At 49.0% G+C, this 13,933-nt stretch overlaps 1 protein-coding gene across 12 annotated transcripts in view; it reads left to right on the forward strand.

Annotated features, from left to right (window-relative positions):
* The window catches only part of MCF2L (MCF.2 cell line derived transforming sequence like), a 1,263,355-nt gene that overhangs the window by 1,148,414 nt on the left and 101,008 nt on the right, over positions 1–13,933 (forward strand). For all 12 annotated transcript variants that reach the window (XM_078657683.1, XM_078657685.1, XM_078657688.1 and 9 more), the window contains 2 exons: positions 10,323–10,392; positions 11,219–11,311. In XM_078657683.1, coding sequence (XP_078513809.1) covers positions 10,323–10,392; positions 11,219–11,311 — 163 coding nt within the window. The remainder of the gene's footprint in view (positions 1–10,322; positions 10,393–11,218; positions 11,312–13,933) is intronic.

The raw sequence follows: 13,933 nt of genomic DNA on the forward strand, positions 1-13,933 counted from the left end.
GACAAGTACTCAGAGTGAATCACCACCTGCGCCAGAGACTCACAACACAGCACCGAATCCAATCGAACATGCAGATCATGCAGTGCTGAGAAGTAGGAGTAGTCCCGAGTTTCGGGGTGCTGCGCCCTCCATACATCCACTAAGCCCCACCTCTCCTGCCAGTCCCGCCTATGAGTTGCAAGCCTGCGCACTGGGGAGTCTACCAAAGGCGGGTGTGACCTGTCCAACAGCACATCTGAAATGGAGTTAAAATCCCCCGCCAGCAATATAGGGCCCGCCAAATAATACCCCAGTGAGCGCGACAAACCCTCAAAGAAATGTGCCTGATCAGCATTGGGGGCATAGATGTTGCACAGCACCACTTCCCTACCACACAGCCTACCTTCCACCACTACATAACGACCCTCCGGATCAATCTTCTGACTCGTGACTTGGAATGGCGTGCCCGCTCTGATCCATATTAACACCCCTCTGGCAAATGCTGAGTAAGTCGTGCCAAACACCTGACCCCGCCACCTCCTCTGTAACGCCCCACATTCCTGCTGTGTCAAGTGAGTCTCTTGAAGCATCGCTATCTGAACGCCCCGCCTCACCAAGTAGGCATGTACTTTGTGGCGCTTAACCATAGTTCGAATACCCCGGACATTCCATGTGACACATTTCAAATTAGGTAACGTCCCCATAGAGCATCAATCCCAACAGTGGCGCTCGCCAAGAAATGTGACCCGCATCGCAGCAATTGTGCAACCCCCTCAAAACATACCCCGCAACTCCCATCCCTCCCCTCCCCAGGACAGGGCCTAGTAACCCAGCTTCAGCCCCGTTCCAAACCTCAAACACCCAACACATCACACTAATCTGTGGTCGACACCACAGAAGACCTTAAGGGTCTAAAGAGGACTATGGAGCCCCGAACCAGGACGACAGAGCAACCACCCCACGCCCACAGCCCCATGCTGCTAATGCAGCCCCATACCTGGCAGTCCAAAAGAAGTCAGGAGCGTCCAGGCCTTACAAAAAGTTCAGCAGCCACGAGCTTCACCCATTAAAGATACCATCTGATGTTTGCGGGGTAACCTCCGGCCCCTGCGCTCCTCCCACCTCCGAGTCTTCGTCGCCGGTCTTCTCACCTTCACCTTCACCCTCCGAAGCCGAACCCCTGGAGGCGTCCTCGCGCTGTGAGCCCGTGATGTTCGCCGTGGCCTCCAACGCACTCTGTCGATCAGCCAGCATTTGCGCCTCACGCTCGGCCCGTTGGCGCCTATTCCGGGAGCGGATGCGCTGCGACTTCCTGACCCTGACCGGTTGCACTCGATCCCTGGCGGGCCTGTGTGCCCGATCCGTCCCAGCACGATACAGTTCCAGCCAGGACCATGCTTCATCGGGTGTTTGGAAAAAGTGAGTCCTTTCATCAACGATGATCCGCAGCTTGGCTGGAAAAAGCAAGGAGTATTGAATCCCCTCCTCTCTCAGCTCTTTTTTTATCGACAGAAAAGAGGCCCTGCTCCGCTGCACCTCCTGCTTATAGTCCGGAAATATCGTCACCTTGCTGTTGTCTACCTGGAAGGGCCCACGATCTCTCGCCCTTTGGATCAGCAGATCCCGATCCTTATAGTGCAGCAGTCTGGCCACCATCGGTCGGGGCGGTCGGCCCTCCAGGGGAGGCTTCGCGGGCACCCTGTGTGCTCTTTCCAGGGAGAAGAAGGGGGAGAGGCCCTCCGGCGCCACCACTGTGCGGAACCAGTCCTCCAAGTAGGCCACCGCATCACCCTTCTCAATTTTCTATGGAAGCCCCACCACCCTCACGTTGTTCCGGCGGTTGCGTCCTTCAGCGTCCTCTGCACGACGCTCCAGAATCGCCAGTCGATGGATAACGTCATCAAGTTTATGCTCCGCCGTGACCACCGCCGGTTTCAGCTCCTGGAGCAGTAGTTCGTTGGATTTCACACGGTCAGAGGGCTTGGCGTGGTCCGCTCTCAGCAGGCCAAGCCCGGACGCCACCTGCGCAATATCCTGGTGCAGCTCATCCTTGGTGGTAGTGATCGCGGCCAAAATGGCGTCAAGACGGAGGTTCAGCCGCATCTCCTGCGGCGAGGGCCCTGTTGGATGATCGCCATCTGCGGCCTCGGACGTCCCGTCACCTCGCTCAGGAGGCGCTGCGAGGCCAGCTCCTTGCGCGGCCATCTCGACAACGGGAAACGTGCCACCAATGCCGCCTCTGTCAATGACGGCCGGCGGCCGCAGTCCGTCCGTCCTTCCCGCCCCTAGGGCCAGCTGGCGTGTCCCAATGGCAGGTCACAAGGTGCGCAGCTCCCCGATCACCAGACGGCGCCAATTGTCCTTCCCTGCGCTCCGTCGTCAGCCTCCAGCCCAGGAATGGACCCCGCGCAGCCCCACCGAGATCCTCAGTGCGTCACCAGAGTGCGGAGGTTAGGGGTAGAAGCCCCCTCAGGAGACCGATAGTCAGGGGTCGTCCCACTGAGCAGGTGGAGCCCACCGCCCTCGGCGGTACTGATCCGCGCGGCCACAGCGCACTGCAGGGTCCACACACAGCCTGGTCGGCCTCACCCACTCCTGCCTCCGGCCGGGCCTCCAATCGCTCCGGGCAGCCGCCCCCCCAGCACACGGCAAACTCGCCGTTCCACACTATGTCCTGGTAGCCTCTGCTGCAACACCCTCAGGGATGGGTCGGCCACAGATATCAGCAGCGCCGCCACCGGCGCAGCGCGAGTGATGGCTTCACTCCCCCGCCGTCCGGGCCAGCAGGTGGGGGAGGGGCAACGCCCGCGCCAGGGCAGCACCGCCGTCCTTCTCCTTTGCTCCGGTCCCGCTCCCCAGGGTCTCCCAACGGTGCTCCGCTTCACAAGGTCCCCCAGGCGCCTCAAACCGCGCCGCACCTCACATCGCTCCGCTCTCCGAGCCCTGGCTCTTGTGGCGCCGCCATCTTGCCTTTGTTCCTCGGTTACTCCGATCGGGACGCCAGTACCGTCCGCCTGCAGCGCCCCGGGACCCGACGGGGTACAGACGCTCCCCGCTGGTGCAGCGATCCCACCGGAGGCCAGTGCCAGCCGCCAGGTAGTGTGGGGCTAGTTACACCAGGATGAAAACGGGACTCGGCGCGGAGCAACTCGCTCACGCAGCCATCCCGGTCGGCGCCTAAACCACGCCCTCCATGCTAACATTAACCTTTGGGTGACTTTAGTTTGACAGAGACTTTTGACAACATGTGTAATATGGATTTGGGCATTGGCTCATTGTTGTCATAGATTGAGTGTGAATACGTCGCTGGACAAACTGGTTACAGCCTTTACAGAGGGGAAAGGAAGCGTTTACATTTTTATTTCATCATCTCTAAAAGGCAGTTTGTGACATTTTACTTTTGAGCGAAGACTGAATGTGCTATTTTAGTTGCTGTTGCCTTTATGAGTTTAAGGTACTTAAAACCCTTGAGCCAGGATGTGGCCAGAACCTGGTGCAAAGATAAAGCCTGTCTTCCTCGGGAGTCGTGAATGTCAAACAGATGAAACAAAGTAAACTATTGCTTACACTGCACTCAATGCAACATACACTCCAAATACCACTCAGTGCCACATAGTTACATGCCACATAATTACACTGCACTCAATGCAAGATACACTCCAAATACCACTCAGTGCCACATAATTACACACCACATAATTACACTGCACTCAATGCAACATACACTCCAAATACCATCAGTGCCGCATAATTACACGCCACATAATTACACTCTACTGAATGCAACGCATACTCCACACAATACCACTCAGTGCCACATAATTACACGCTACACAATTACACTGTACTGAATACAACATACACTCACACAATACCACTAAGTGCCACATAATTATATGCTATTCAGAAAAGGGGGTGGTGATGAACAGAGTGTCTGAATTAAGCAGACCACTCTTACCCAGTCCAAAGATCAGGGCTTGATCCATCACCGTTATTTAGCTCACTGCCCCATCCCAGCTCAGATCCTGGCTATATGCAAATTAGTCTGTCCCTGGCCCAGTGCATCATGGGAACAGGGCAGACCAAACTACCAAGCCAATTCTTCACCAGAAAGGAGACAAGCTACCGGGGACCGGTTTCTGGCATTTCAGCCTCGTCGGCCCGGCTTGCTTGAATCCTGATGGAGCAGTGAGCAAGGGACTCATGTCTGAGTATACCCTGCCACACCTATAGTGGCCAAAAACGATTCAGAAAAGGGGGTGGGGATGAACAGAGTGTCTGAATTAAGCAGACCACTCTTATAATTATATGCTACATAATTACACTGCTCTCAATGCAACATACACTCCAAATACCACTCAGTGCCACATAATTACACGCCACATAATTACACTGCACTCAATGCAACATACTTTCCAAATACCACTCAGTGCCACATAATTACACTCTACTGAATGCAACACACTCCACACAATACCACTCAGTGCCACATAAATATATGCTAGATAATTACACTGCGCTCAACGCAACATACACTCCAAATACCACTCAGTGCCACATAATTACACGCCACATATTTACAGTGCACTCAATGCAACATACACTCCAAATACCACTCAGTGCCACATAATTACACGCCACATAATTACACTGCACTCAATGCAACATATACTCCAAATACCACTCAGTGACACATAATTACACGCCACATAATTACACGCTACTGAATGCAACACACACTCTACACCAGAGCTTTCCAAACTCTGCGTCGCGACACACTACTGTGTCGCCTGCCATGTGTGGGTGTGTCGCGCGATGTCGATGAGATGCAGAAACATTCACAGAAGAGGGACAGCATTACGCGAGCGTGTGCGTGTGGCGTGGCCTTGTTCCCTTTGCAGCGCGCGTCCAATGGGCAGGCAGTCCTCAGAGCCGCCTCTGCTCCGCATTCCATGCGCTCGGTACTGCGCACTTTTGATAGGAGAGGAAGCCCGGGTGCTCCTGAAAACACGAGGTAAAAAACATTGTCGCACTTAAATTATTCAATTTTACTCTGAACATTTGAAAAATGCGAGGTGCATCAACATGTGGCCAGCAAGGGCTAGCTTAAGGTGGACTAATTAAAGTTGAATGAGTCCACCTTAAGCTAGTCCCCCTCCCTGCGGCTGACATCACGAGGGATTTGGGGCTCAGATAAATAAAGAGCCGCCGGCTTGGACCAGGAGAGGAGCCCGCCCCGCCGAGAGCTGCTCCAGCCCAGCGCCAGGTAGAGAGCGCCTGCCGTGAGGCCAGAGTCCGCCGCCCACCTGCAGCCTTGTCGAGGGCCCGCGGCTCCCTCTGGAACCTGCTGCATGCTTTCTGTAGTCTCCGTTATTCACCCCCTTTCTGAGAAGAGCCACAACCTGTCACACCATGCTGCTGGTCTGTTTCTTCCTTGTGCTCGAGGGGTTATTAATGGTAATGGCCTGAAAAGTTCCAGCTGGCACTTTACTGTCAGTCTATTTGCGCCTTAATCTCAAGGTAACAGTTGCTCTCTGCCAAACTTCCCCTTCCCACACCCACCTCAGCTCCAGACCTCCGCATTATGTCTGGAGCCCACGCGCCATCTTACTCGATGCAAGCGCGTGCTGGAATGTTATTAAATACTTGATGTGAATGCAAAACCACTCGGTTTTCACACGTTAGTACTGTGGGTCGCCTGGGGAAGCAGATGTCTTAAATTGTGTCATTCTTTCTGATCTATACAGGGTCTACTCAACGTTCATCCTCCCTTCTGTCATCAATATCACGAGTGACACTGCGCCCAGAATTAACAATGCCGACTGTTAAAAAATGCGCGAAGATTCAGTTCTTCTGAGTGGCGTCCCAAAATTGTTAACGCACTACACTGTGTCCACAGCACTGCAAACTGCACCCCCTGGATAGCTAGGCCAGTTTGAGCAGATCTGATACCATGCACTTGTTTCTATGCCAATGTGCACTCTGAAAGGGGTTTTATACTTAAAGAGCGAGCACACCTGGTCCAACCTTCACCTACTGCCGATTTTTAAAACTGTTTTATTTTGTCACTTATAAGCCTACGACAGCTTAACAAGTCTCTACTGTGAATTATGACAGCCAGCCATTGGCATTAAATGCCCCTCCACAATCGGCGAGTCTTCCGAACAACTCTTGCCCGCGTGCGTGGCTGGTTCTGTGACGGCCCGGCCCTTCCTACTTGTTAGAATGGAAGCGCTACAAATAGCAGTTTCTTCGTTCAAATGTTCATTCTGTTTTCAGTCCCTCCACTACTAACACAAATGTTTTCGTGTTTCTAGCATAAAAGCTGATAGGTGCATAAGCACAGTTGCAGAATTAAACAAGCATTTTGAAAGCTAGTAGGTGTTGCCTTGGCAAGTTGAGACTTATTTTTAGGGAGGGAGACAGAGAGAGGGAGGGAGACAGAGGAAGAGAGGCCAAGGAAGACAGTGGGAGGGAGTCAGGGGAGACAGAGGGAAGGAGTGGGAGCCAGACAGAGGAGAGAGACAGAGAGAGGGAGAGAGAGGGACGGAGACACGGAGAGAGGGAGACACGGAGAGAGGGAGACATGGAGAGAGGGATACATGGAGAGAGGGAGACAGAGAGAGAGGAAGACAGAGAGAGAGGAAGACAGAGAGAGAGGGAGACAGAGAGAGAGAGGGAGACAGTGAGAGAGGGAGAGAGAAAGAGGGAGACAGAGAGAGAGAGGGAGACAGAGAGGGAGACCGAGAGAGAGGGAGACAGAGAGAGAGGGAGACAGAGAGAGAGGGAGACAGAGAGAGAGGGAGACCGAGAGAGGGAGAGACCGAGAGAGGGAGTCAGAGAGAGGGAGTCAGAGAGAGGGAGACAGAGAGAGAGGGTGACAGAGGACGCCAGACAGGGAGACAGAGGGAGGGAGGCAGAAGGAGGAAGACAGAGGGAGAGAGACAGAGGTGGGATGTCCCAAAGGTTTTATGGACTGCTGTTGAGTGTCTCTCAGTTATATTGATTTGTTCCCTCTGAAAGTAGTAGTGTGTGTGGGGGTGTGTGTGTGGGGGGGTGTGGGTGTGTGTGGGGGGTTGTGTGTGGGTGTGTGTGTGGGGTGGGTGTGTGTGGAGTTGTGTGTGGGGTGGGTGTGTGTGGGGTTGTGCGTGGGGTGTGTGTGTGTGGGGTTGGGTGTGGGGTGGGGTTGTGTGGGTGTGTGTGTGTGGGTTGGGTTGTGAGTGTGTGTGTGTGTGGGGTTGTGTGTGTGGGTGGGGTTGTGTGTGGGTGGGGTTGTGTGTGGGGTGGGGTTGTGTGGGTGTGTGTGTGTGGGTTGGGTTGTGAGTGTGTGTGTGTGTGTGGGGTTGTGTGGGTGGCAGTATGCAAGTGACATCATGGTGCATGACATCGCATGAAGTAACATCACAGCTTGTGACATCACAACAGGCCTTGTTCCTTGTCGAGTTGGGCAGTCCCAAAGGTTTTATGGACTGCTGTTGAGTGTCTCTCAGTTATATTGATTTTTCCCCCTGAAAGTGGGTGCGTGTGTGAGTGTGTTTGGGAGTGTGTTTGTGGGTGTGTGTGTGTGGGGCTGTGTGTGGGGCTGTGTGTGTGGTGGGCTGTGTGTGTGGGTGTGTGTGGGGGTGGGGGGTTGTGTGTGAGTGGGGTTGTGTGTGGGTGGGGTTGTGTGGGTGTGTGTGGGGTGGGTGTGTGTGGGCGGGTGGGGGGTGGGGTTGTGTGTGGGTGGGGTTGTGTGGGTGTGTGTGGGGGGTTGGGGTTGTGTGTGGGTGGGGTTGTGTGTGGGTGGGACTGTGTGGGTGTGTGTGAGGCTGTGTGTGTGTGTGGGGCTGTGAGTGTGGGTGTGTGTGTGGGTGTGTGTGGGGTTGTGTGTGGGTGGGGTTGTGTGTGGGTGGGGATGTGCTGTAAATCACTGGGGCATGTGTCTATGTGTGCATGATTATATTCTTGTTTCATGCACAAACCTAACCTTGCTTACACTCAGTTTTGCCAGTCACTGGCTTTGTTAGACCAGATTACCAATTGCTTTATTAACCTTCCTGCTTTCTCAAATTTGCTTGGAAATGCACCATGTGCCCACTACTTTTTCAAAAAAAATTCGCAACCCCCTTAGGTGATTCGGGCTCGCTCGCTCGCGTTACCGTGTCCCTGAATTTTTGTTCACAAAAAGGTGTGTCACCAACATGAAAAGTTTGGAAAGCTGTGCTCTACACAATACCACTCAGTGCCACATAATTATTTGCTACATAATTACACTGCACTCAATACAACATACACTCCAAACAGTACCACTCAGTGACACATAATTACACGCCACACAATTACACTCAACTGAATACAACATACACTCCACACAATACCACTCAGTGCCACATAATTATATGCTACATACTTACACTGCGCACAACGCAACATACACTCCAAATACCACTCAGTGCCACATAATTACACACCATATAATTACACGGCACTCAATGCAACATACACTCCAAATACCACAACGTGCCACATAATTATATGCTACATAATTACACTGCACTCCATGCAACATACACTCCAAATAATACCAATCGGTGCCACATAATTACACGCCACACTATTACACTCTACTGAATCCAACATACACTCCCCATAATACCACTCAGTGCCACATAATTACACGCCACATAATTATACTCTACTCAATGCAACATAAATACACTCCACATAATACCACTCAGTGTCATATAATTACACGCCTCATACTTACACTCTACTCAATGCTACATAAATACATTCCACATAATACCACTCAGTGCCACATACTTATATGCTACATGATTACACTGCACTAATGTAAAAAACACTCCAAGTACCACTCAGAGCCACATATTTACACACCACATAATTACACTCTACTGAATGCAACATACACTACACACTATACCACTCAGTACCACATAATTATATGCTACACAATTACACTTAATGCAAAATGCACTCCACACCATGACACAATTTCACTAAGCATAATTTGACAGAACACCACAGTTCCAAGCCACACAATTCAACTTCACACATTTCCAATACACACCTCATAATTACACACCAAACAACATATTTCAACTACAAAACTCCACAATCCACAACGTACCTCCAATCCACACCATATAGTGTCACCATCTGAGCACCAAACATCATTCACCACCACCATTTTGCATCAGCGCACCACCTAAGCATCACGTCAGTCTCCCCTTGGAATCTGCTGATTCTCCCCTAGTGTCTGTCCGCTGCTCGTGTTCTAATTAAACCACTGTTTTCAAACATCCACTCCCCCGTTATTTATGTCCTGCTCCCCCATAACAAAAAAAAATAACAAACAAGCCTGAGAACAGGCAGGAATTAGTTGCTAGCAGTGCCAGCACAAAAAAAGTAGAAGACAATTTTTATGTTAAAATCTTTTTTTAATCAGGTTTTTCAGTTGCATATAATGTTGCCTTTGTTTGTATAACGGTAACAAAAATGCTAAAAACTTTTTATTATAAGTTTTCAACATAATGCACAGCAGCCACAATGCTCTACAACATAGCCAACATTTCTGGCTAAACACATAAGGTCCCAAAGGCGAGACCTGTTGGCTATGCAAATGCTTGTTTAAATGTGTAGGTGAATATTGTCTGTGGTCTCAGTATGGTGTGGAATAGTATCCCTCTGCTCTCCTAAAGAAAGTCCGTTGATTCCATGGAGATTGAAGGTAGGCACTTCAGAAATCACCAGAGACCTGAAAAGAGGCTATAGGGAAAATAACAAGGAGACACTGGAGGCAAGCACCACGCTCTGTTTGACTTGTAAGATCTACCTAAAGTATTTGATCGGACTGCTCACATTTCCCAGGTCCATGCGTGAGTGGCTCCTCAGTTCAGGTTTCTGCGTGCCATTCAGGTACTTTTAGTCCTGGTTTCATAATGAACAAAACAGAAATCCAAGTTTCAGAATGCGAAGCAAAATCCTTAATTAGATATGCTACTCAGGATTGAGCCTTACAAACTTGAACACTCTTCGTATCTACAACAGAACTTCATAAAAACTGAAATCTTACTTGACTGGCAAGTCTTTGCTACAAGTTTGAAAGGATTCTCACATCAGCATCGGCTCTTGATCTTGATGCCGTTTATTGAATTGTGATTGCTTGATATGGATGTCATGTTGCTTTATAAATTATATTAGATGTTAACTTTTTTAAATGTATAACCTTTGCATGTATCAAATTAAATCATCTTAATAACAAGGCATATATTCTAAAAAATATATATATTCCCACCATCCATGTTTCATATGTGAAAGCTCATCAAGTCTTAATTTTTTAGGATATTCCTGAGAGAATTAGAAAACTACATTCAGTGCCCTGAACTCGTTGGAAGGTGTTTTCTCATGAGGGTAGGTATAACAATCATGCACATTCTCGGTGTTGTTGTTTTTTGTTGTTTTTTATATCGCTTTTATTACTGAATAACGTATGTTGCTTCCATCATTTCACTCTTCACGATGATGTACAGTTATCATCTGGTATGGAGGTTAAATCAGTCAATACATTTACAGAGCCATGAATAAAGCATTTTATTATCAGTAAAAATGTCTATCAGTATCGGCAGTGTAAAATCTTTTATTATATTTCTGCATCAAATGTTGGTATTGACTGAGCCAACTCAAATTCTTCGCACACTGCCACTAACAACTGTTGTTTACCTGCATTTCGAATGGGGTGAGGGCCTGAGGCAGAGACAGTTGCATTTGTGTCTGTCGTTGTCGAGTGAGATTTGGGGACAGTTTCTGATAGCCTAATTGTCTACTTACCGTTCGGTGTTAACAGCCGTTATTTACATTTTCATGTTATTATACACACTCCCCCAGGCTGAGAACTGCACATTATACAAATCACTGGCAAGCTCCTGCAGAGGGCATTTACTGCTATTAATGTCCTCCATAAGGGACGGTACAGCTTAATGCCGGGAACTTTGGCAGTGAAAATGTCAATCTGTCTCTGATTAACGTGTCTGCATTAGATCAGTGAAACACAACCCATTGGTCTGCAGGGGCCTAAAGTCCCATCCAAAGACCTTGGAGACTCAATGACCAATACCCCTTATTTCGTGGATGTTCGAATGTATTTTTAACGCATGACCATTTGAAGCACAGCGCGGAAAACTCTACATTGTAATTGTGTACGCTTATCCTTTCAACAATTTTGTTTTTTATTATACAGATGGAAGATTTTAAGATGTACGAGAAGTATTGTCAGAATAAGCCTAGGTCTGAAAGTTTATGGAGACAGTGTTCAGATGCAACATTTTTTCAGGTAGGTTAATTTTTTATTTGTAAACGTTCATGCGTGACATTACTAGAATATGTATGTTGGTCGAATGTTATTCCTATCCAATCGTGATAGACCTTTTTTTTCTACAAATGAGCCCGGTTTGTAAACTATTGGCAGAGCCCTAAAGCTGCTGCATTGGCCTACAGGGCCCTTAAAGTCCGCTCCGGCATCGTTGGACCTAGGGGAGGATGAGGGCCAATGGCTAGGGTAGGGAGCAGCACTTTCTTTACGACAATTCTTTTTCAAAGTTTAATCACAGTAATAACGTTCTTACATTCCCTTACACAGAAACTGGCTATGGAACCTTTGCACGTGTAATCTATTTATCGAAGTCTTTAACAAGGCAGCAGGATTTAAATGCTGGTTAGGGCCACTGTGCAGGGCTCTTGGCTTTTAGACTTGTGACAGATCGCCATCTTGCATGTACCAGTGTACTGACCTATCCCTTCTTACTGCATCATTCCCATTGCAGTCCCCTGGTAGACCAACCTCTTGAAGGCCAGTAAATCTAAGGGAGTGTCATCAAAACTGATTGGGCGTGCCTGAGAAAGAGTCCATCAGACATTAGTCAGACCTCTGATTGGCCAGTAAAGCAGGAGCATAGTCCGCCACGTGTCAGATGCATCTCTCTGAGATTATAGCTCTTGGATGACTTCAAACGCACATCTGAAATGCAGGTAAGGCTGTTGCAGTGTCAGGCTCAACAGGTTTACCTGTGAAAGTTTATTTTTGCTGGGTAAAAGTCAGGCATATACCAGGCTCACTGCTAAAAAAAAGAAAAGCCACTAGGTCTGGGACATTGTCTGTCACAGGGCAGTACACACATGCTAGGCTGACTGGGCTGGACAGAATCATTATTGTGCCAGACCTATGTCTGCAGGGCACGCAGAGCTGTGGGAGAGTCAGTCACATATATTGTGTAATATTTACCTCTGGGAGGCTAAGAGGACTCCCAGGAAGTCACGTGCTGTCCTTAAGGACTTGATTAACAACCACAGGGGCTGTCCAAAACCCCGAACCCGGGACAATCAATACATCTAACAAGAGGTTCAGGGAAAGAAAACACAAACAACTATATGTACTCCCAAAAATTCAAAAGGAAACCCAAAAAGAAGGGATGAAGAAAGGTTAAAGAAGCCCTTTAGCAAAAAGTTACTGGTATCAAAATTCCATATTTATTACATAATACATCAATAACTTTTATAAAAATATATACATACAGATAAAGACAAGAGTGCAGCAAAATCATGCCGCGTCTGTAACAGACGCGGCACGATTTTGCTGCATCTTGAACTTTGAAGATCGCCAAATTATGAGGCGAGCAGTTGGTTAAAACATTGGAGCCACTACCCTGACACTTAGAAGCAAGTTAAATGCACGATGTCTGTATCCGCTGAATGTGTTGCTTTAAGTACCTTTGGATGACCTTAAATAAAGATTGGTCGCAGCGAATTTTAATCTGAAGATATATATTCCTCAAGAAAAATCTCAAGTCCTGAAGATGACCGCACAATAATATATCGGTCGAAACGCCGTCAACACTTCCCTGTGGCCCAAATTGAATTAAGGACACAAGATTCATGTTTATGTTGTTCCTTTATCCCAATATGTAATGGTTTTGTTTGCCACTTGTCTGGTTTGTGATATATGTTTCTTGTATGTTTACCAGCACTCTTGTCTTTATCAGTCAGGTAGCGCATTTGCTGCAGGAGCGCTTTGCGAACCGTCCTGGAATCGTTTTTAAAAGCCTGTTTCGTATTTACTTTGATTTACTTTGTTATACCCTGATTTTAGTCCCCTTACCTGCATCTTAATTGTATTTCACCGCCGTTTGGCGGGTACGGGATCTGTGGGTGGAATCTGGTGCCGCCATCTTAGAGCGGGGTGGGTGTTTGCGCTGGAGACACTCCCTACGCGCGCTTCAGTGCGCAGGTGCCGGCGAGGGACGCCTATTTCAGGCGAGTCCCAAGTGCTGCCTCTCTCAGTCAGGTAGCGCATTTGCTGCAGGAGCGCTTTGCGAATCGTCCTGGAATCGTTTTTAAAAGCCTGTTTCGTATTTACTTTGATTTACTTTGTTATACCCTGATTTTAGTCCCCTTACCTGCATCTTAATTGTATTTCACCGCCGTTTGGCGGGTCCGGGATCTGTGGGTGGAATCTGGTGCCGCCATCTTAGAGCGGGGTGGGTGTTTGCGCTGGAGACACTCCCTACGCGCGCTTCAGTGCGCAGGTGCCGGCGAGGGACGCCTATTTCAGGCGAGTCCCAAGTGCTGCCTCTCTCAGTCAGGTAGCGCATTTGCTGCAGGAGCGCTTTGCGAACCGTCCTGGAATCATTTTTAAAAGCCTGTTTCGTATTTACTTTGATTTACTTTGTTATACCCTGATTTTAGTCCCCTTACCTGCATCTTAATTGTATTTCACCGCCGTTTGGCGGGTCCGGGATCTGTGGGTGGAATCTGGTGCCGCCATCTTAGAGCGGGGTGGGTGTTTGCGCTGGAGACACTCCCTACGCGCGCTTCAGTGCGCAGGTGCCGGCGAGGGACGCCTATTTCAAGCTCCTCCCTTTGCGCAGCGGTTTCGCGCAGCGGGCGTGTCCTCGCGTGG

Source organism: Lissotriton helveticus, chromosome 8, assembly GCF_964261635.1.
Source record: "Lissotriton helveticus chromosome 8, aLisHel1.1, whole genome shotgun sequence".
In the NCBI taxonomy this organism is placed as follows: Eukaryota; Metazoa; Chordata; class Amphibia; order Caudata; family Salamandridae; genus Lissotriton; species Lissotriton helveticus.